The following is a 22,298-nucleotide window of genomic DNA, read 5'->3' as shown; positions in this document are numbered from 1 at the left end:
CGACATTACAATACAGCCAGCGCGTGATGTCCGCGGAACCTGAACCACAAAGTGACATTTACCATCACGTCACGAATCAAACATATTACGAAAGCACAGACTACAACTATGTGTGTTAATAGTATTTTTTTAGCACAGGAAATATGCGTGGATGTTTGTCTTTTAAGTAAAACAATATTCAGTGTAGCTTTACAATAATTTCGCTTATGACTGAGAGTAAAGAAAGATCTGAAATATAATCCAATTATAATTTATATTTTTCTAAAGTACATATAATTCGATTAACTCAATTAAATACCATGCAGGTGAAAGCGATGGCTTAAAATTAGTACTCATTAATTCCGTATCGATGTGTCCAAGTCTTACTTTAAACTAATTCATCAAGATCGTTCAGTTCATAAAATATAGGAAGAACTAAGATAAAAGTGTTAAGATCTAGATGACAACCATCTTTTCGTACACTGATTGGGGAAGTAGCCAAAACAACCACTCACTAGAGTGAAACAGAAATACTCAGTTCATCTTTGCAAATATATGCCCAGAGCTAATGTCATTTCATTCTTAGTACGTACTTCAAAGATAGCCCTAGTAGGTTCTTATCAAATTTGGTTAGGTAGAGAGAGGAGCTTGGACGGCGGAGGTCAGCGTTTAACGCGCGTTACATAGGGGCCCCTTAAACCTATACCTGGGTTGCAAATCCCAGGGACTGTTGAAGCTCCTCTCCCTGCCGTGGACCCAGCACCCGCACGGTGAATCCATGGAATGCCGAGTGTTTTCTTCTGTCCTCCCTCCTGTTACAAGACTGTATTGCAGCAAAATACTACCAGGTGTTACCAGGTGTAGGTACTTCCAAGCCTGTTTGCATTCATTTAAACTAATCATTTACATTTATATGTTCATGTATTTGTTCCTTACTTTCACCAAATTTGTTTAAACGATTTAAGTAATTTTGTATCAATACATAAATAGCATATCTCAATCAATGTACATACAATATTAATTATAAATTAATTGGAGAACCACAAAAAATAATATAATTCTAGATTCATTCACACAAATTAATGACAGCTGAAACGAAAACACTTCTGTTAAACCCCGAACATTGTGGAACAAGAGAGAAAATATGAGATCAACAGGTCTTAGAAGTAAAATAACAGATATGACAACCCTTTCTCTTGATATACGAGTGCTTTTTAACGTTTATATTAAAACTGTGTTCTATCATGCAACCTGTTGTCACATTCAAGTACATTGTAGTGCTATCAAAAGAATTCAGAGATCTGCAACACGAGATACGCCTGTTAGGAATGATACGACATTTTGTAAATGTATATTCAATTGTCTTTCTTTCTAAAATTAACAGAATTTTTACATTTCTTAGTTCGTAATTAACGTGGTATTATTGCAAAATAATTGTTAAATATTTATAAATAATAAACAAGACGAAAACTGTCATTTTGTAACATAAAGCAACTACAACTGATAGAGACGAAAGGTAGAGCATAAGCACATATTGCCAAAAAGAATACAGCTATAGTTTTAATATATTAAAAACTTTCAATTTGAAGTTTCAATTTCAAAGCGTTTTTCTTTAAAAGCCCTAATTCATTGGGATATTTTTTTTTTTATTTCAAACGCGGCTAACGATCAGACGGCCTGTTTGATGGAAGATAGTCAACGTCGGCCATGGACATCTTCAGCATCCTTTATGTTGCAGATGCTTTGCCGACCTTGATTGTGGGAGAGAGAGAGGAATGTTAGGACAAGGGAAAGAGCAGGAAACGGTGGAAAAAGGTAAACGCAACCGGCTCCCTCACTCATCATACGTAACGCAGCCTTTAAAGACTACTTCACGCCGATCTTCTGTGGGATGGTGGTACTTCCCCGGTCGAGCCAGCCCATGTCCGAACTTTAGTAACTTGACCACAGCTAGGCTCTACCACCTTGAATTGTGACAATCCGAAGCACCTTCAGTGACGTGCAAAATTGTACTTCATTCCGGGAGCTTTTTGTTCTCTATTCGTCACTTTTAATGTACTTCTAAGTTCCTAAGCATATAAGTATAAAAGCAATTTAACCAAAACAAAGTTTTTCATTCTTAATAATATATAATATTACGCATATAATATTTTTTTATAATAAGTCAAATCCAAAAACATATATTTTTTTTAGTTCCCGCTTTTGTCAAATAACATTTATATATACATATTTTTATAAAGAGAAATGAAAAAAAATGATTTTTCTAACTAGTCCACCTTAACACCCACTTTTCCCTATATTTTTGCAAGAAACTCACGTTCCCCCTAACTCAATGTTACCAGCTTTCGGTGTGTCATAACGTTTAATAACAATAATAAAAAAAATGATTTCCCTTGTTTTAGATGAAAGAAAATAAATACGTGCTGAACTCGTAATACTACGTAGTACATTTTAGATAGCAAATAAAATATTAGAACAACTCTGTCTAAACGATGGCGTCCTGCCAGAGTTGCAATATTAAAAACGTATTAAAGACTATTTCTCGCAAACTTAAATATTATAATATGATCCATAAAATTGCCATAAAGTTTCTTTTTAGATTCAACCGATTATTATTCTCGAATAAAGATGAAAAGTTTTTCAGCAAATTAATAAATAAAATATCTTCTATACCTAAATAGAGACTAACTAAATTAACATATATATATATATATGTTAATAATATATGTATATATATATATATTTTTTAACACCTAATCATTGATACTCATCTAAAACTAATAGATTTTTTTTTAATTCAATGGCACAATGGAAACGTCAGCATGTTTGACATTAAGCGACAACAGTCTGTTATGTCCACTGAACCGAAATTAAGTCCGAAATTTAATCAGATCGTTTTATTAATTCCAACACTCCAAAGTGATTTATCTCTCTATAAACATACAGCCTTAATTTCATTTCAAATAAAAATCACAATTCAGTCGACAGCATTAAATGATCGAGCTTGACGCGTGATATATGTTCGGACAACAAAAATATTTATACAGTATTATTAACTACATGAATCACTGCTTACACACTTCAATTCTATATAATTAAGAGCCAATATCCAGTTCAGTATGGAACGTGCATACGACATTACATAAATATTTATTTTATAAGTCTTTCATGTCACAACGTGGTTTCATGCATTCAAATGTAAGAGCCCCTCCACATCAGCTCTATGCATGCAATTTTAGCTACAGCGATTGTCATTATCGTCATTAAAACTGGTAGTGTGAAAAGGCCTTAATATAACGAAAATATATGTTTGTTTTATTATTAAATATCATCTGATGCAATGCGTGTGTGTTGCTAATGAATTAAGTTCATCTTCATACCACAAACATCCATTAATGACCGATATAATATGACAAATAAATGAAAAAAAATATATATATATAAAATAATACAAAATCACAAGAAATTAAATTGTTTTGTTCTAAATATTTATTGAGTGATATAAATGAAAATTTTTGGAACTTATTCAATAAAATATGAAATATATACCGTATAAGGTTAGTAAGCAAAGTAAAGAAATTATGCCCTTATCTCATTGACCACAACATTGAAGTACCCGCTCCATATTTCGTGGTTCTGTTGATGAAAACCGACGGCTTCTTCCGCATTGCCAAAAACAAAATTAGAATCCCCACATCCAGCAGCTTTAAGACCAGAAAACTTTTGAATTGCCAAAAATAATTGCGTTCTTTCGTGACAACGTAAGCCATAGAGGCGTTGGTGTTGCCTTGAACTGTGAGCTGTCATAGCTGCTCGTAGGAGTTAGCTGTTAGTTTCAACTTCAAGAATTCCTATTACTCATATCAGAAACTTAATCACTAATTAAATAAGCTGTAATTAAGTTAGAAACAAGCAGTTCGATCGTAAAATATTCGCTTGTTTGAATATATCAGTCAAGAAGAATAATACTTACAAGGAGACTTGTACGGAAATTTATATTTCTTTTCAAAAATACCTCTTTATGATTCTCTATTATAGAGTATAACGAAATATCTTCATCCGGGATAATTATTTACTAAACATATTAATAAAATGTCCCCAAAAGTCGGGAGAAATGAATTATATAATAAATTCGGTTGAGCTAAGACGCAGGGGCTGGATATCGCACCCTCTTAAGTGGAAGTTATTAATTATTGCTGAAGTAAGCTGAAATGTGCCCCGCCTTAAGGCTTTATATAAGGCCGTACATTAAAAGATTAATAATGCTCATATTAAAAGTAATTAAATTTCATTTAGTCTTAAATTAAACTAAGTTTTAATCAACCTTTTTATAACAGAGTACTAATGGATACGTAAAAAATTACTTAACAGATTACATACAGACTATTATATGAATTTATGAGTAAAAATATAGTTATTTTTTAAATCAAATATTATCTAATAATATGCTTTTATTATAAACATAAATTGTATGGAACAAATAGAGAAAAATTTACGTAGCAATATAGAAATAATTAAAAAATTATAAGCCAAATAATTATTTTTGATTAGTTTAAAATTATATATTCTTAAAATATTTAAGAGTTATACAACGTGGTGGCTTAGAGGTTAAAGGCTCGCTCTCGTGCATGAGAGCGTTGGTTCTAAACCTGCTAAGTACATATGTGATTTTTTCCGGGTCATATGTACTTTGTAAGAGTATTTAGACACCACTGACGGACGGTGAAGGAAAACGTCGTGAGGAAACCTGGACTTATGATATCAAATCATAAGTTTGAAATCGTCAATCCGCCTTGAGCAAGCGTGGTGATTAATGCCCTAACCTTCTCCATGTTAAAACAAGCCTTTGTTCAGTGAAGGCACCTATAGGCTATGAATAATACAACCTGTCCAATAACTACTAAACAAAATCATATATAAAACAATTTTCTTGTCCAAAGTGTTTTAGGTCAGGTTATAAAATATTCAAGTCATATCAAATAATTCGTTCGGTATTGACATCTATATGGTTGTCGCATATACTGTTTGGAAACGTAATATATACAAATAAATAGATTATACTCAACTGTTTCTGACGTCATTAAACATATTATATAAATTTTAACGCCTGAAAATAAAAGTAATGCAATAACACTTTTTAAATATAATAAAATGAAAGGGATGAAATTTGAAAATAATATCAGTAAGCCAACATATAAATGCGACTGGCTCCAGGCTCTAGAGACTAACCCGCAGACTTATAGCTTGAAGCACACCCTATGGGATTGTTTATCTCATTATTATATTAACTTAACATTATCATAACTTATTCTCTTTTAACCTAAATTTAGGTACACCACGCTACGTAAATTCATAGTTATTTTTTTTTACCTAAACGAAATAATCTTATATTTATATATTAGAAATAACATTACACTGTTATGAGATCTAAGACATTCACATCTCGTCTGCCCGTGATCACGGTTACAATGTTGTCACGAAAAATAAACATTAAGAAAATATATTAAGAATATTACCAGAAGTAGTATTAACAAAAGATATATCTACTTATACATAAAACACATAACAAAATAAAACGTACGCTTCGTAATATAATCAAATTAAGTTGTTTCTCGGTGATAAACGTATTTAAACCGCTATCTATGACGTTGTCTCGTGGGAGGGATACTTCTCCGCTCAAGAACACCTTTACAACGAATTGTGTGCATTCTAACATTTATTCTAATTGGCATACAGTATTGAGACATTTTTATTTATTTTATTTATTTATTGGAAATAGTTACACCATCGACTTATCACTAACACATTCACTTAGCAGTAGATACAGGATATTAAATCTAGGTGAATAAATCATTACAGGTGTAAACAACATTGACCTAAGATAAGACTATACTAACCTAATTATATCTTTACTAAAAATAAAAAAAATAATAAAAAAAACTATAGATAATTAAACAAAACATGAAATATAATTTAAATACAACAACAAAAATCTACAAGGGTTGACATAATTTAATTTATGAATAAAATGGTTTTAAAGTTACACTATGAGACCTTTACAGAGCTTCACAAAAGTTGGCTTGCTTTGGGCAAAGATGTCGATATTGGCGTTAGAAGAATATTCATTATAAGAATTAATTCTTTTACTTCTTTTTGTACAATAAACCTTAAGCATTGACTTTATTCTATTTAATTACTATGATATTTGAATGTCATATATAAAAATTGAGACGAAATAAATAGCGTCGATTGAAAGTGTTGCCAAACAATTGATATTAGATTTTATAAAAAAATTACGTCACAAGCCTATGGTTACGGTGAACTTTTTTTTAATATTTAAATAGACTATTAAGCGTAGCCTAGAAATAAAAAGAAAAAAAGAGCTCAGTGAATTATGCATAATAAAAGTTCTTTGAAGACTTGGAAGTAAAAGAATCATTTCCTTTTATACCAAATACTTTGACTACATGTACACTAGTAACACTGCTCACTAAATTAATATACATACATATATATATATATATATATATATATGAGCTACATGTGGATTAGTTCTCGTGATTACCAACCTATTTGTATTTTTATATATATATATATATATATATTTATATTATTAATCTTGTCGTTAAACAAATGAAAAAAAACATAATGAATATTCCCTAAACTAATTAAAACGGGAAAATTCGTTAGAATGTTTCGTCTAGACTTTCTATAGTCTATGAAATTGAGAATAAATTTATTTATAATTAATTTATTAATTTATAAAAACCATTCATCGTTTATTTATTTAATGAAACAATTCTAACCAAATATTTCATGGGGTACATAAAATGATTAAAAAAACAAACTCCCAGAAACGTAGAGTCAATATAATAAAAGCGGTAAATAACAGAAATATAAAACTGAACTCATTTCAGAAAAGCCAAAGATAATAATGTATTACAGTGTCGGTCGATATAAAATTTACGACTCGTTATTGTGTCTGCGTATCCACAGCACGAACAAAGGAATATTTATTTTTCTTTTTCACTGGAAAGCGAATTCGTGAAGGCTTTTAAAATTTTCTACTGACCTCTCCATACTTTTTAAAAATTAAATTCGTACCGGAATTCTCATTTGTATAATAATTGTATAGTTGCAATTTAATAACATTGATATCAGTCTTATTTTATTTACAAGTTATTATGTGAGGTATATGTTAGAATTATCGGGGGTTATAAACTTAAAAAATAAAATTGTTTTATCAAAACGAGCCCATCTATTCAAAGAGAATGAAGTACGCCAGTTTAGAACACTGTTTATTTTAATAGAACTATACCTCTTGTTGGTATCGATGAGAAACTAAAAGCTAATTTCGTTAAACTTTTTACTGTTGCCCAAAATCACACAAAAATCAATCTTAAAGCTAGCAATGTAAATATCAATTTGTATCACCAGTTTTGTTTGCGGTTCCCTGAACTGTGTTTAAGCGGAGTTCCTTAAAGCTAAGCCGTAACAATAAAATAGAATGAATGTATGTACACGCGATACCTCCCGGGAGCTACTTGTGACACGAAAATATCCTGAGCTACACGTGGGTTAGTTCTGGTGATTACCAACCTATTAGTAATTTTTCTTAAACTTAAAATATGCTTAGTTTTTTTTTAAATAAACACGGATTATAACGCGTCTTTCACTGTTAATGAAACGATTAAATTAAATCTTGTATCATCCTTACTAATATCAGTATTAGACTAACTAACTGTTGCAGGGTTACGAAAAAGACATCAACTTCTTTGGTCTATAAAGAGGAAAAACCTTTTTTCTTATTTATATATATAGACAAAGACGAAACTTTGCAGTTGCGGGTCCATATATATATTGTTATACTGATAATGAAACATGATGTATGTATTTACGTACATAACTCCTTAACCACCAGTGAGCCGTACATAAAATGCAGCTAGCATATCAGATCGACGCAGTCTGAGACTAACATTACGACATGTATTTTTGTCTCAAAAACATTCATCGCCCTGACTTATAAATAAATAACATTGTTTTAATCTATTTATTTTAATTATTATGACTAACAAATTTTAGACCATTTTCAACACTAATTTACAAAACACGTGAAAGTTGACCACAGTCCAAATGAGTTCCAATATCTGTTAGGTACAAAAAGTACTTAATTGGTGAATTGCTACAGCAGGTCCCAAATCACCCTAAATACGGGCAGGACGGAAAGCCAGGGAGTTTTAGTGGGTATTCCCAGTGCCAATACCATCAGGCGCTGGGCGACCCCCACACAAAACTCACTGTCGAGCCAGGGCAGTGAGCAGTCTGTAAGAGGATTTCTCCCCGAAAAAAAAGTTACAAAAAGTAGTTATACGACTTACCTAATCGCTTTATTTAATAAGTAACAAATAATATTGTATGTAAAAAAACTTAATTATATCTATTTGTAAGTCTTCATAAATACGTTTACAATAAACACAATTAGGGACGTTGTGTTGTAAGTATCTATGAAAACTAGCAAAAAACCCCGGTTACGGATGATTGTATTACGAAGAACCTAAACAGAATAGAAAATAAACGATTATTTGTTATAATGACTGTATTAAAGTTTCAATACTAATACCTTTATAATATCTTTGAATGATGAGATATAACACACTATGTACATTTGTAGTGAAGTAAAAAACATATATTATGTCAATCTATCTTATACAGCTGTCGTTTGAACATGAAACTTAACAACAATTAATTTATTAATAAAAAATAATCATTAATTTTATGAGATCTTATACTTTCGCGAGTATTCATTGGAATAAAACTAATATTTTACTAATTTACTACTAGTTAGAATATTAAAATTCGCGTTGTAGGTAAATGCGAAAAACATTAGTTTTATTGATAAATAAACACAATCAAAACCACTTAAACGCATAACACATACCGACGCCAGGAAGTGAATTCTTACTTACGTCAAACAAATAACAAAAATAGTTTTTACATTACGATAAATACATTATCGTTTGATAAATTTATGAAACACGGAATGACCTCAATAACGTCATTTGGGAAAAATTTATTTATTCGGAATCGGTTTTTTATTCCTATAGTATAACTTTCATTTATGATTCATTTTGTTATGGAAAGAGAATGACTTTTTTTTTGAAAATTCTTCTTGCCTCGTCAGTAAAACATCGACTTATAGCTTATATGAGCTGTTATACATCAGCGTTCTTGTTAGCTATAGTTACAAAAGAAATAGTGAGTAGCTAATATAAAGCACGTTTGTCTCGTAACAAACTATTTTCACTTAATAAAAGTAGAATCTCATTTTTCATTGCCTTACTGCAGTTTAAAAATATATAAAATCGACTTGCTAATAGACTTATTATCTCTCATTATCAAGTTTTATATACAAGTATATTCTAGTAAAATAACAGGATAAGGGCTATTAGAGTGATGAATAACTTTGTTTAAAATATTATATTGTCTTTAGAGGGCTACCCGGAAGTCACCCCTTCGACTACTGAAATTGCAGGTTCGTGTCTATATCCCCCTCTCTCTCTCCCTATTTCTATATTCTAGCCCCAACTTTCCATGCAACCTATTCTTCTCAATAACCGGGGTAACGAGTAACCTTCCCAAATTACCAGGACCAAACAAATATGATGCTATGGACAGGCAGAAACTTCATAGCTCAAAATAGGCGTGGAACTGCGATCGCCAACCCGCTTGCCTAGCGTGGCGATTAGGACAAAACGTCTATGAGCAGCACCAAACACGCACGGCCCTCAATTTCGGGAGGCCTCATAATACTTGATAAAGGTAGCGGTCAGGGTCGAGATGTAACAGAGGCTGCTAATAATCTCCGGACTAAGGTAGGCTATAATAAACAACGGGACCTGGCAAAATAATGAATAACGGACGTACACTGCGGTACGATGAGTATATGCACAAACTCATACAGGAACTTGATAAGATTGGTTGGCATGTGGTTGGTTAAAGCAAGGTCCGGAGACCCAAAGATGACACGCTAAAACTGCAACTAGGCCACGTGTTCTTCTATAGTGAGGGAGATGATCTTTCCCAAAGCGGGGTAGGTTTACTCTTCAATAAGACCCTCCGTGACAGGGTTGTAGAAGTCTTCAGCGTGTCCTCACGGATAGCACATTTTCTGATGAAATTGTCAAAAAGATACACATTCACCCAAATCGACCCTATCCGACGAGGATATAGAAAGTATTTATGAAGACAAAGCCTTACACAACACCACCAATTAATTACGATTTAAAGCGTGGTCATGGGGTCCTTGAATTGTATAGTGGACAAACATACGGGTCATGAAACATGCATGTGCACTCACGGCTTTGGAACACTGTTCTTGATGAAAATTTTTTCAGAAAAAGCCCAAAAAAAATATTTTTTGGAAACTCACATGGTAGCACTAAAAACGAGATAGACTTCATCATGACGGTCACATATCACATTCAGAGATATCTCGGTGATCAATAGCTTCAACACCGATAGCGATCACGACTTTTCTGAGGCACTCTACATATCGAGTACAGGCTAGAAAGCAGCCGGTTGATGATGGTTGTCCTCGGAGCTATGTTTTGTGTGATTTTAGTCGTCACTAAAGTCCCTTTGATACGATTTAAATTGCAACAAACTTTCGTTATCGTCTCGAATATTGTTTTAGCATAAATATTTTATTAAAAAAGTAATTTGTAAAATTATACACAATCCACGTAAGATGCATTATAGAATAATAAAAATTTTGCTTGGAGTCCCTCCGCGCGGAAGTGAAACTTCGTAATTGTAAACAATTCATATCTACTAAATTTGCAAATAAAATACTGCCCTATTAAATTAAATCTGTATCAAAACAAACTAAAAAAATAATGAATATTATAAATTAATTAGTATAGAATAACAACTACATATTTCGGCTAGTCTCACGACGCTCACGCTGTCTACTTCGCTGCATAGCAAGGATACTAGCGCATGTGCTTGGAATTTACCGACTCACTCTTTATCTCTCTCCTACTTTCTACATTTTTGTATCTTTTTTTCTCTCTCCCTCGGAATAAAACGTTTAACCTTGTTGGAAGTCGCATAAGAAGTTTCACTTCTTAAAAAAACTAAAGAATTACAGAGAGTGTATACTCAAAAAATTTTAATTTATCTGAACAGTCACAAATGATGAAAGAACATATTTACTAATTTATACATATTTGAAGTTTATATTTTGTCCCAAACCACTTTAAAACCGTGGTGAACTCGAGGTAATATTTTTTTGGCAGCTCTCCAGTCATCAAAATGTAACTATCACATAGAACAGCCCCATGAACTAAGTGCAATAAGGTGCTAACAATCTTTGATGTTGTTTTAAAACGCCAGAATTCAGCCGACAGCGTTTTATGTATATTAATTCTTAAATTATGAGTAAAATATCTTGTATTACGTCAAAAACAATATTTCCTTACTCACAGTCATTATGCTTATACGTGCTCTCAAATTATCTTGAATTGGCTGCGAAAGATTTTTAAAGAGACTTGAGTTGACTTGACTTGACTTAAAAAAACGTAATATATTTCATTTGATAAAAAAATAATTTGGCTGCAAAAAAAAATTGCAACTTATATTTTTTTTAGCAGGAATTTAATATTCTTAAACACTTACAATTTATTAACAGATTCTTATCTAAATTAAATGAAATATTGAAAATTAATTTTCTTCTTTGCTAACCTTACCAAAAGATACTATTCCCTGGACACAAGCTCATAAAGCAACGGCATTCCCAGAGGAACCCAAACGCTTTAACAGCATTTATCCCTACCAGAAATTCCCACAAAGCTCTTTACTATAATAGTTTTAAAGTTTAGACAGTTAAACTATTTTAGCTTAAGATGTTCGTAATAAAAATAATTAATTTACCAATTTCTTTTTTGTTGTGCCTAATGAAAAAAAAATGCAAAGTTTTTACTATCTTTGTCAATGTATTACAACATCTATTACTAAACTAACTAAATAATTTTAATAAAAATAATAAAATTCCATAACATCACTCTTTAAATATATCACAATATTATAAAACGGTTTTAAAAAAAAAACGAGGAATAAATAATAATTTGTTTTCCTATCTTAAAGAGTTATGAAAAACGGAGGAACGTTTTAAAGCCATCCATCATCCGTCTATCAAGAGAGAAAACATGAATATTTTTTTGACGACTTGTAAACAAACATATGGGTCAATGTCTGGAAGCACGTCATCAGTCCAAGGTTCGATCCCAATGAGCACGAATACGTTTAAAACACTTAAAATGAATCATTTTCCTAAAATTAGTCAACCCAGACGCCGTGTCGCGTGTTTAGTGGGTTTAGTGGATTCTAGAACAATATTAAACATCATTATTATTCGCTTATATGTTTTTATTATAATTTAAGAACGAAAGCATTTATTTTCCTCTCACGTGAACTCTAAATAACTTAACGCTATGGCCCATGTGTGTTTATAAATTTCATGCGAATTATTAAAAGGTCTGTCTCGTATATCTATGATTTTTGCGTGCGCACATTTAAATGATACTCAGTTTTTCGGACGCTAAGCGTTTTTTATTTATTTTATAGCTACATGATCCCGACGTTTTTGTTTCTTTACAGCAACCGTGATGACGGACAGGCGGGAGGAAATACACTTTACTATACTAAAAACGCAGATTACTAGTAATATTTTTCATACAAATCTATCTGAAAGAACTGTCTAGTGCTATTGATTTGATGAAGACAATCATGATAGATTCACCTTAAAACATCTTCATATAGCCTCTTCAATATTTTCAACATAGAGTTTTTGGGGAAGAAGTTGTCCAAAAACTTGAACGTTATAAAAACGAGTTTAGAGTTTGCAGCATCAAATTCGTCGTGAAAAACCCACAGCTCTGTGCTATTTTTAAAGATATTCACACATAATATACGCAATAAATGAAATCTTACTATTTTTAATCTGGGCTACGAAAATGTCTCAGACAATATCAAAAAAAATAAATCCGGTCCGTCTATATGAAATTATTTTTCGTAGCAAAACTTGAGCCAATTTAAAGTTTCTAGGATGCGGAATTTTTGAACCGCAACCCTACTGTTAAAAGTACTATAAAGAGAAATATATTTAAAGCAACATATTTTCACAAGTAGCAGCATTCATGTCGTACTAATTATAATATAATATAGTCCTTAGATTAATTTTTATGAGTGATTATAACACTGAACAATGTAATTTTGTAATGGCAACATTCAAGTATCAGCTTGTATTTGATGACTATAATACTGGCTTCAGCCATTTTGCAGGACATTACTGAAAGTAACGCTGAACATTGAAAAAGAAATCTGAATCTTTATCTCGAACTATATAACTATGATAAATAAAATAACGAAAATTATCCCAAAAATATTAAGGTAAAGCAAAGTTGACTATTAAAAAACATTAATGTTAAAATCCGGGCGAATTATCCTTTGGGTCCTGCCCACGCTGAAGAAATAACGAGGAGTAAAACTAGCCCACATTATCACAAATCTCTGTTGGTACAAAACAAATATTTCCATATTAAGATTACTTTTTCAACTCTATCAATACTAAAACAACCACTCCACAGGTATCCCACCGGGTATTCAAATGTTTCAATAAATCTAATATTTTCGGATTTACTACACGTTTTTTATTATTGTATTAATGTCTCAGATATTATTCCGTCTGCCCGTGATCACGGTTCCTGCAAAGAAAGTCGGGAGTCCTAACCGAAACGAAGAACCGAAACGTCGAGATATGTAGTTTTTATAATAATAAAACACGCGTAGAAATCCGAAAAATATTAGTTTCATTTAGATGAATACTCGCGAAAGTCTTAGATCTCTTTATAATCAAATGTTCCTTCGAAGGAATTAATGTCTAATACTTTATTTTCTAATAAAACGAGGGACTTGTCTCTTTCTCTCGTTTATTCAAAATATCCGTTTAAACACATATGTCTAATTTCATGTCAAATAGCAAGCAGTCACATAGCGAGGTAGTTCTGTTGATATAAAGTCATAAAAAGCTTACGTTTTAATTTAAAAAAAAATGATAATTTACCAATACATGTATTGAAGAATTATTCAAAAATTTTACGAAATTAAGATGCGCGCGCGTCGACGATCAATCTAGCTACAGACAGACTCACAAACATTACAATAGAAAAATAAATGAACACTAGTAAACGTTGATTAGTTGAACTAAAAGAAGGGATTTGTTGAAAGAAATTATATCTTTTTATAAGGACGAATACAGAAGCCACATTTTAGGGGTCGGTTAATGATAGTGTATGCCGATGATTGAAATAACTACTTATTAAGTTACCTTTGAATAATACATGCTGAAAGTAGTTTTAACTTCACAGTATATCCAGAAACGAAATTGACTTATTTCTTATTTATAATTATCAGATCTAAGACATTCGCGAGTATTCATTAAAATAAAACTAACATTTTTAATACTAACTAACCTACTAGTTAACTTACGTAAACCCGAGGTTTCGGTTACTTTTCAGCAACCGCGATCACGGGCAATCGAGCGTAGTTTAATGTAGTTTTTAAAATACTAAAATTCGCGTAGATAATCCGAAAAATATTAGTTTAATTTTATTTTTTTTAATTATCAGTTTCAGCTGATATGTGAGATAATTAATTAAAATACTCAAAATGTCAGTCAAGAATATATTTATTCTCACATAAATACGTTTTAAATGTTCTTGTGCGTGTTTCGCGGCTGTATATTATTTTGTAATCAATCAATATGTAAATAATTTAATCGATACCAATCTAAAAAAAGGTTTGAGATCAAAAATTCTGTTCATCCCCAGACCCGTATACGATACGAACTTTGAAATCTATAGAAAATTACGCAGAAATACTAAATGTCTAACAAAATGTAGTTACAAGATAACAATTTCATTAAATAATATAAAAGAATAATCATTTATAATAAAATCTAAATTATACCAGTTGTATAGTATAATTAAAATTGTATATTTTAGTAACATTCAGTCATTGATATTGTATAACCAGTTATACAACTGTGAGATTAATTAATTATATCTAATTACTATTTAATTTAATTTAATAAAATTATATATTGAGATAAAAAAAACACTTCCAATAAAATATTAAATAAACATATAATGAAAGCTATGAATATATTGAGACAACAAGAAGAGATTGAAGATCTAAAAACGTGAAAGACTTTTAAGTTAAAGAGTAGTGAAGTGTTCAAAAGTGTAAATACGTAATAGGGTGTCTCTCACTGGTAACCAGAGGTTCCAGGACAAGTACGAAACTTTCTTATATGTATCTCGAGATCACTAAGTATAGGTATATTGTAAATTTGTACGCGGTTGAAGTAAGAGCGAGAGGTATAACAGTCAAATCTCTCTACAACCTGCTAAAAAACTTGGGCCTTTCCAGAACTAACATCAGTTCATTCTTGGAACGTAATACGAAGGCAGCCCTAGAAGGTTCTTTTCAAATTTCTTTAGGTACAGAGAGGAGCTTGGACTGTCGAGGTGAGCGTTTAACACGCATTAGGTAGGCGTCCCTAAAACGTTCACGTAGATGGCAAGTCCCAGGCACTGTTAGAGCTCTTCTCCCTGTAACGCAATGGACCCGGCACCCGCACGGTGAATCCATGGAGTGCTAAGAGGTTTGGTCTCTTTAATAAGAATACAATACTTAAATCTTGTAACCGGGATAGGTTAGGATAAGACTACATGATTTCTCCGATGTCAGGATAGTAATGACATCACATTTCTCGCGTGGTATCAGGAATCTCCTGGTTCACACAATAGGTGATCGTTTCAATCATCAACTTCATTTTATTATTTTATCTACAATAGTATTGCCATCACAAAGACAGTATAATCTTAGGAAGATTATTTCCTATAAATAGTGAAATGATACCTCTGTCTGGTCTAGACGTGTGCAAGACGAGTACTAACTCGGCTTGGGTCTGTGCCAGACGTGAAATGATGAGGTTACATTAACAGAGACTTTTATCAGTGATTGTTTTTACTTTGTAGGCCTTATCTACATGTTGTTATAGTTTATTTACATATATTTTAGGCTTTATGTCTACTGCATTAAAGTTCAGTTCAACTGTAAAAAAATCATGATTTCCCCGCTGCAGACTTTCAGAATCATTTACAAATAATAATTTCAATAGAAAGTTTTTGCCTACATTTTAATTTTTATTAGTTATAACACATATACGATATAAGTATTCATTTACATCGCGTTGTAACTTGTTTGTACGACGATTAAATAGTAAATAGTAATCAGGAACAGTAATCATCAATAGTTTTTTTTTTTTGCTAATCCGAACATTTGAGTGTACGCCTTATGCTCACTCTTATGTTATACTCTGGACACTTATTTAGAAGACCTGGCCTGATATATTTAGGGGGTGAAGGAAAACAACGTGAGGAAACCTAGTCTTATAATTTCAAATTATAATATTGAAATCGCCAACCCGTCTTGAGCAAGCGTGGCGATTAATGCTCTAACCTTCTCCATATTAGAAGAGGCCGTTGCTCAGCAGTGGGCTCCGATAGGCTGATGATGATGATGATGATTACTACGTAGATATGTTACTTGCAACCCCATATACATTGATTTATAATAATATATTATTATTTTCATTAAATGTAAAGAAATATATACAGTATGATCAATTTTGACATAAAAACGACAATAAAAATATTACTCTTATTAAAAACTTTCAAGACCTTAACAACATAATTTGTCCATTTTATGGCATTGAGAAACAGACACTGGCATCCGATTACAAAACACTTTTGATTTAACAAAACTTTGATGTTACAAGATGCGGTTAACTTTGAAATAGAATTCAGTTGAATCTTTATTTCTTAGGCGCGTCGTAAAGATACGAAACTTGGCACATATTTTACGATATATTAAGAGTGTACATAGTACATATATAGTTATGTTTATTTATATATATTTAAAGTGATCGACTAAGTAACACTAAGTATCTATATAAGTATGATAAAATAGACTTTCATATAGTAATAATTAAATAAGGTCTCTGCTATATAGCGTAGTGAGGCTGAGGAAGATTAAATTACACGAAGGTGATTATACTGGAGGGATGCAGCGGATATTAATTATGTACCGGGAGTAATTTCAGCAGACAGTTATAAACTGTTCCGTGTGTAAGTTATTTAAAACAAAATGGAGGTACCTTCGTTTGTATGACACATTCGTTCGTAACATTACATTGTAACTGTCTAACTTGTTTCTTTTAAAAGCTTATTTTTTGTATATAAAAACTTCCTGTGATATAATGTATTTTTTATAACAAAATTATGAGACTGTTAGTTTTTAATACCCGACGATAAAAAAGGGGTATTATCAGTTTGATGACTATGTCTGCATGTATGTTACATAGGAGCTCTGAAACTGATAGACCGATTTATAGTTCGGTTTCTTTCATACGATAGCCAGTGCTTGCGATAATTTTTAGCTACGTTTGGCTATTAACGATGTAGCCATGTAAGAGTGTCAGCTCATTTCCACATGATGTAAAGCATTCCTGGTTTACGGGTACATCATTAAATACCACACTCTCGCCAGTATAGTTGTCAGACTAATGTATTGGGTCTTTTATAATTAAATAATCGTTACTCCATACTGTAACCGTAGCACAGAAATAATCTGGTATTATATATATATATATATATATATATATATATATATATATATATATATATATATATAAATTAACCGGATACTTCATATATAGTACATATATATAGTGTAATAGAAGGTTAAAAGTATTTTATTTTCATCCAAATAAATGTTTTGTTATGTCAACTTTAGCTAATTTCATATAAGAAAAAACAAAAAATAATGTATTTTAAGTGAGAAATGCTGATTTTCGCCGTATAATATACTATAGTATTTCAATATCGTTCTCAGAATAAAATACGATTTGTCAGACAGATAAATGATAATTACAATCACTAGCTCGCTATTGATTACGAACTAAAGCTCGTAGCAGTTTCAAGCGTAGTTATGACGTCATTAATCAATGAAAAAGCCTACAGTAAAAAACTACATAAAAATTTACATTAGATAGTTATTAGGCGTCAGCACGACTCGTGTCTTAACCTCTTTGATGTAGGCAGAAACTCCTCACACTTCCGCGGAGTCACCTTCAAAAGAGTATTCGTCCGCAACTGTATATTATCTTTTACTAATACAAATAAATATATAATAAAAAATATGTTGCTCATTTGACAATGAAAATTTTTTGATAATTTTTATTTTATTTTTATCGATAACCGTATCAGTGAAATAGATTTTTATTATCTTTTATAAATAAAATTTAATTGATATAAAGTGAAATTCTATGAATGTTTATTAGTGTTAATTATATTTAGGAACACAAAGTTATACGAATTATATTAATACAAAGATGTGTTAGCGATACAGACAAACTAATCTTTTTTCTATGTGCACAGACCATATCCGCTGGCACAGCAGCGAAGATGCTCCTCACAGATTGGAGATAGCGTGCTGATGACTTACTTTGATGACGTTTGACGTTTGAAGTCCAACGTAACTCCAGACTTAAGAGTTACATGCTATGTTTATTTTTGCTCTGTCTTGGTAATCGTCCCTGAATTTAATATAAAATTTGTCGCGGCGTCTGTGTGTCTGTCACATCTAACGCTCCGTCTGACCTAGAAAACTGGTTACGCAACCGAAGGTGAGCTTCGGATGTGGAATAATGCATTTATTCCAATGTTGGAGAGTAATAAAAGATAATATATTGAATTTTAATGCAGCGATATTTCCTTTGTAGATATTCAATTAATATATATATATATATATAACATTACACAGGGAAGAAAAACAGCTAAAGGCGATATGTCAAAGAAATTGAAATCAAGAAGAGTTAAAAATTGAGCGACTCTACTTGCATATGCTAGTAAATTACTCTGAGTTTTTATCACGTGTCCACGCTTTACGGTTATTTTAACGTTGTGAATTTAAACGTAAGAAAGGCATTACAATGATTTGTAAAGTGGGATATGCATTTAATAAGTAACTTAGATATCAACAATAGATTTTCTGTGATCATTGTCAGCAAGTTAATGGTCACGACTACATTGATATTTATTGAAATCAATTTAATATTGCTTTATTGCATCTACTCAAGTTTTTCGTCCATCTATCGCATGTCACATTACGGCAAGATAAAAAACGATTCGGTAGAGCAGCCAAGTCAATATTCAATCATCAGCTTACAGTATTATTTAAATAAAACTAATATTTTCGGATTTCATGCGCGTTTTTTCCAATTCCATCCCAAAGCACAATAACCGAAACGTCTTAAATATGTATTTAAACATAATTAAAAAAGGCCTCGTAAAACCAAAAATATAAGTTCTACTTAGTTTAATACTCACGTATGTCTTATATATCGCTATGACAATATTATTGATAGGATAATTTACGTAAAAGCAGTGCCTATTTAAATATTTTGATTAATTTTCAACGAGCGTCCATCACCCGTAAATAATCTTGTTATATTTATAACGTAAACATTACTATTGAACACAAATTAAAATAAAAAAAATGTTGTATATATTTTCAAGGCTGTATTGATTTTAAGCTCAGCGTTTAGACAGGTGTAATATTTAGAATAAGACCTTTGAGTGCTAAGGATTCCAAAAAAGATTTACTTGTATTATAACTTGTACAGTTTGCTGAAACAACACATATTTTAGTATATATTATATGTTATGTAACTATAAACAGGTTTAATGAGTATATATTCGTGATTAACTTACGTTTTGTCCGCTCCAATGACACTTGACAGATCAATAGTTGTATGTGAACACGAAGACTGACAGATCTTGTTATGACAATGAACACAGATAAAAAAAACACAAAATTTTACAGTATAAAAAGGTTATTTATCGATTTATAAATTAAATTGTATTATTTTATCTGTTGATAACGTAAAATCAATTAATAGTCAGGAACGCAACAATTTACAAAAGATTTTTCTTAACAAAATATGTTCACGGACTGACATTAATAAAATTAAGTTATTTAAAAAAATTTAATCAAAATAATTTGCTACAAATTGAGAGAGTATAAAATTTTAGTCTTTATAATAAATATATGTTGCTATTATACAAATGCAGCATACATAAATGTTTCATTACTTAATATATAGAAGGTAATTTTTTAAATACAACTGTAGCTACATTTATTTAAAAAAGAAAAACGTTTACTGAAAAGACGTATTCAAATAAATTTTTCATTCACTAAGAAACAAATTATATGTATAAAGGTTTTCACATTACATGATAAAAACCCCGAGGATATTTATTAAGTGGGTCCCGGACCCCGAGCTTCAAAGGTTTGAAGCCCTTAATATGATGAGGGCTTAAATAAGGGTCATTATCGGAGATTCCCTGATGGAGCGATTTAAGATAAACAACTTTAAAGATTCTTTGGAGTCTATACAATAAAACATATAGCTGTTATTGGTAGTTCATTTGTAGATAGAGTTAAAAATTAATGCAGCGAGTGTGTTTTCCTGTCTATATGAGATAATTATAAAAAATACTTAACCCTGTCTTACAAGTTAAATGAATCAAAGAATTTAATAACACTTAAAATATATATTGCAGTACATTTACCTTTGTTAACTTGAAGTAATTTTTTAACGATCAACATAAATTATCGTCTTAAAATATAGAAATACGAAATTCTAATTACTGTATGACATTCAAACGGCACGACAGTTAGGTTATGCAAAGGTTAACGTTAATCTGAAAAGATTGCGTTTAGTTAATCCGAAATTAAAAATCAACGCGAACGCTATTATGATTCGTTATTCGACCACGCAACGCAGAAAATACGGTTTAAAAAATGTTTTACGATCTCGCTTTACAGATGAAATGGCAATTAAACTCGGTGCGCGCCATCAATGTTTCACGGGACGAGCCCCTTTATGGAGGGAAATCATTGACGCCATGACAGCTATTACCAGTATGAATGTTTGGTGTAAACGACAGGTGTCCGGAATAAAAGTTAGCAAAACCAAAGGTGAATTTTACTCACCCCAGAGTGGTCATGGTGACGATGGTGTACCAGAAAGCTGCGGGGATGGATGTAAAGTTGGTGTCCTGCTCGTTCTTCTCAGCGTAGAACATGACCGTCGCGAATATAATGATAGCCATCGCCAGAGAGAACACTAGGAAACCCAATTCGCTGGCGCAAGACTTCAGAGTATAACCCAAGATCCGGAGACCCTGTGAGTGACGGGAGAACTTGAAGATACGGAACACTCGAAACACTCTCAAGGTCACAAACGCCCCGGAAACGTCATCGTTGTCGGTGATCCCCAGGCCGATGTAGTACGGCAGGATGGCCACCACGTCGATGATGGACATGACTGATCTCACGAACTTACATCGGTCGGGCGCCGCGAACAGTCGCAGCAAGTATTCAGCAGTGAAAATCATCACGCATGCTGTGTCCAAACAAAAGAACACAATTTTATATCGCTCTCCGCAAGGCAGAGTGCCCGCACGGCCCGGTCTGTGACCACATGGTACCGTCTCGACCACGTTGGCCATCACGGAGACGGCGATGAAGAATCCTGTAACGTAGTAAAATACTAGAGCAGCTGTCGACGTGTGTGGGTTTTCGAAGGCCCTCCACATCTTTTGTCGTAAATCCGTCAATTGAGGCAGGCTCTGGTCTCCGGCCTCGCTGAGCTTGTCGTCCATGAGACGCTCAGCATTTTCACGTTTTCTATCCCTGTAGTCCTCATAACAACAGTCACCTATAACATCTGGCAGGATTCCGAAAAACGCGAGCTCCTCGTCATATCCAGTCAAACATTCATGTTTTGGATAATGGAGCTTCCCGGTCCTATAATAATTGAGTATATGTCTAAAGATATCCGGATCTCTGTCGAAGAAGTATTCCCGACTATCCTCATCGTAAAAGAATTCCCTCTCAGAGGATCCGAGGAGGGAATCGGGGTATTTTTCAAGAGTGTTCCTCCAAGTTTCGAAGCGTCGTCCGGAGACGTTAATGAGTAGTTTCTCATCCTCGGCTCGTCTTCGGTCCTTGGGGACGGGCGGGGAAGGCAGCGGGTGTGTGGCTATGGGCACCCAGCCGATGGCGGCGGCGCGCGCGAACGGCAGCCATGCGGCGACGGACGCCATCGCGTGCAGTCGGCGCCACCG

At 32.5% G+C, this 22,298-nt stretch overlaps 1 protein-coding gene across 3 annotated transcripts in view; it reads right to left on the bottom strand.

The window, feature by feature from the left end:
• Positions 1-22,298, bottom strand: part of LOC116775877 (potassium voltage-gated channel protein Shal) — a 48,084-nt gene extending 25,786 nt beyond the window's left edge. For all 3 annotated transcript variants that reach the window (XM_032668883.2, XM_032668886.2, XM_061524317.1), the window contains exon 1: positions 21,163-22,298. In XM_032668883.2, the coding sequence (XP_032524774.1) occupies positions 21,163-22,277 (1,115 nt within the window). In that variant the 5' untranslated portion in view covers positions 22,278-22,298. The remainder of the gene's footprint in view (positions 1-21,162) is intronic.

This window comes from Danaus plexippus, chromosome 24 (assembly GCF_018135715.1).
Source record: "Danaus plexippus chromosome 24, MEX_DaPlex, whole genome shotgun sequence".
In the NCBI taxonomy this organism is placed as follows: domain Eukaryota; kingdom Metazoa; phylum Arthropoda; class Insecta; order Lepidoptera; family Nymphalidae; genus Danaus; species Danaus plexippus.
The sequence above is the reverse complement of the archived record's forward strand: the minus strand, read 5'-3'. Positions and strand labels throughout refer to the sequence as shown.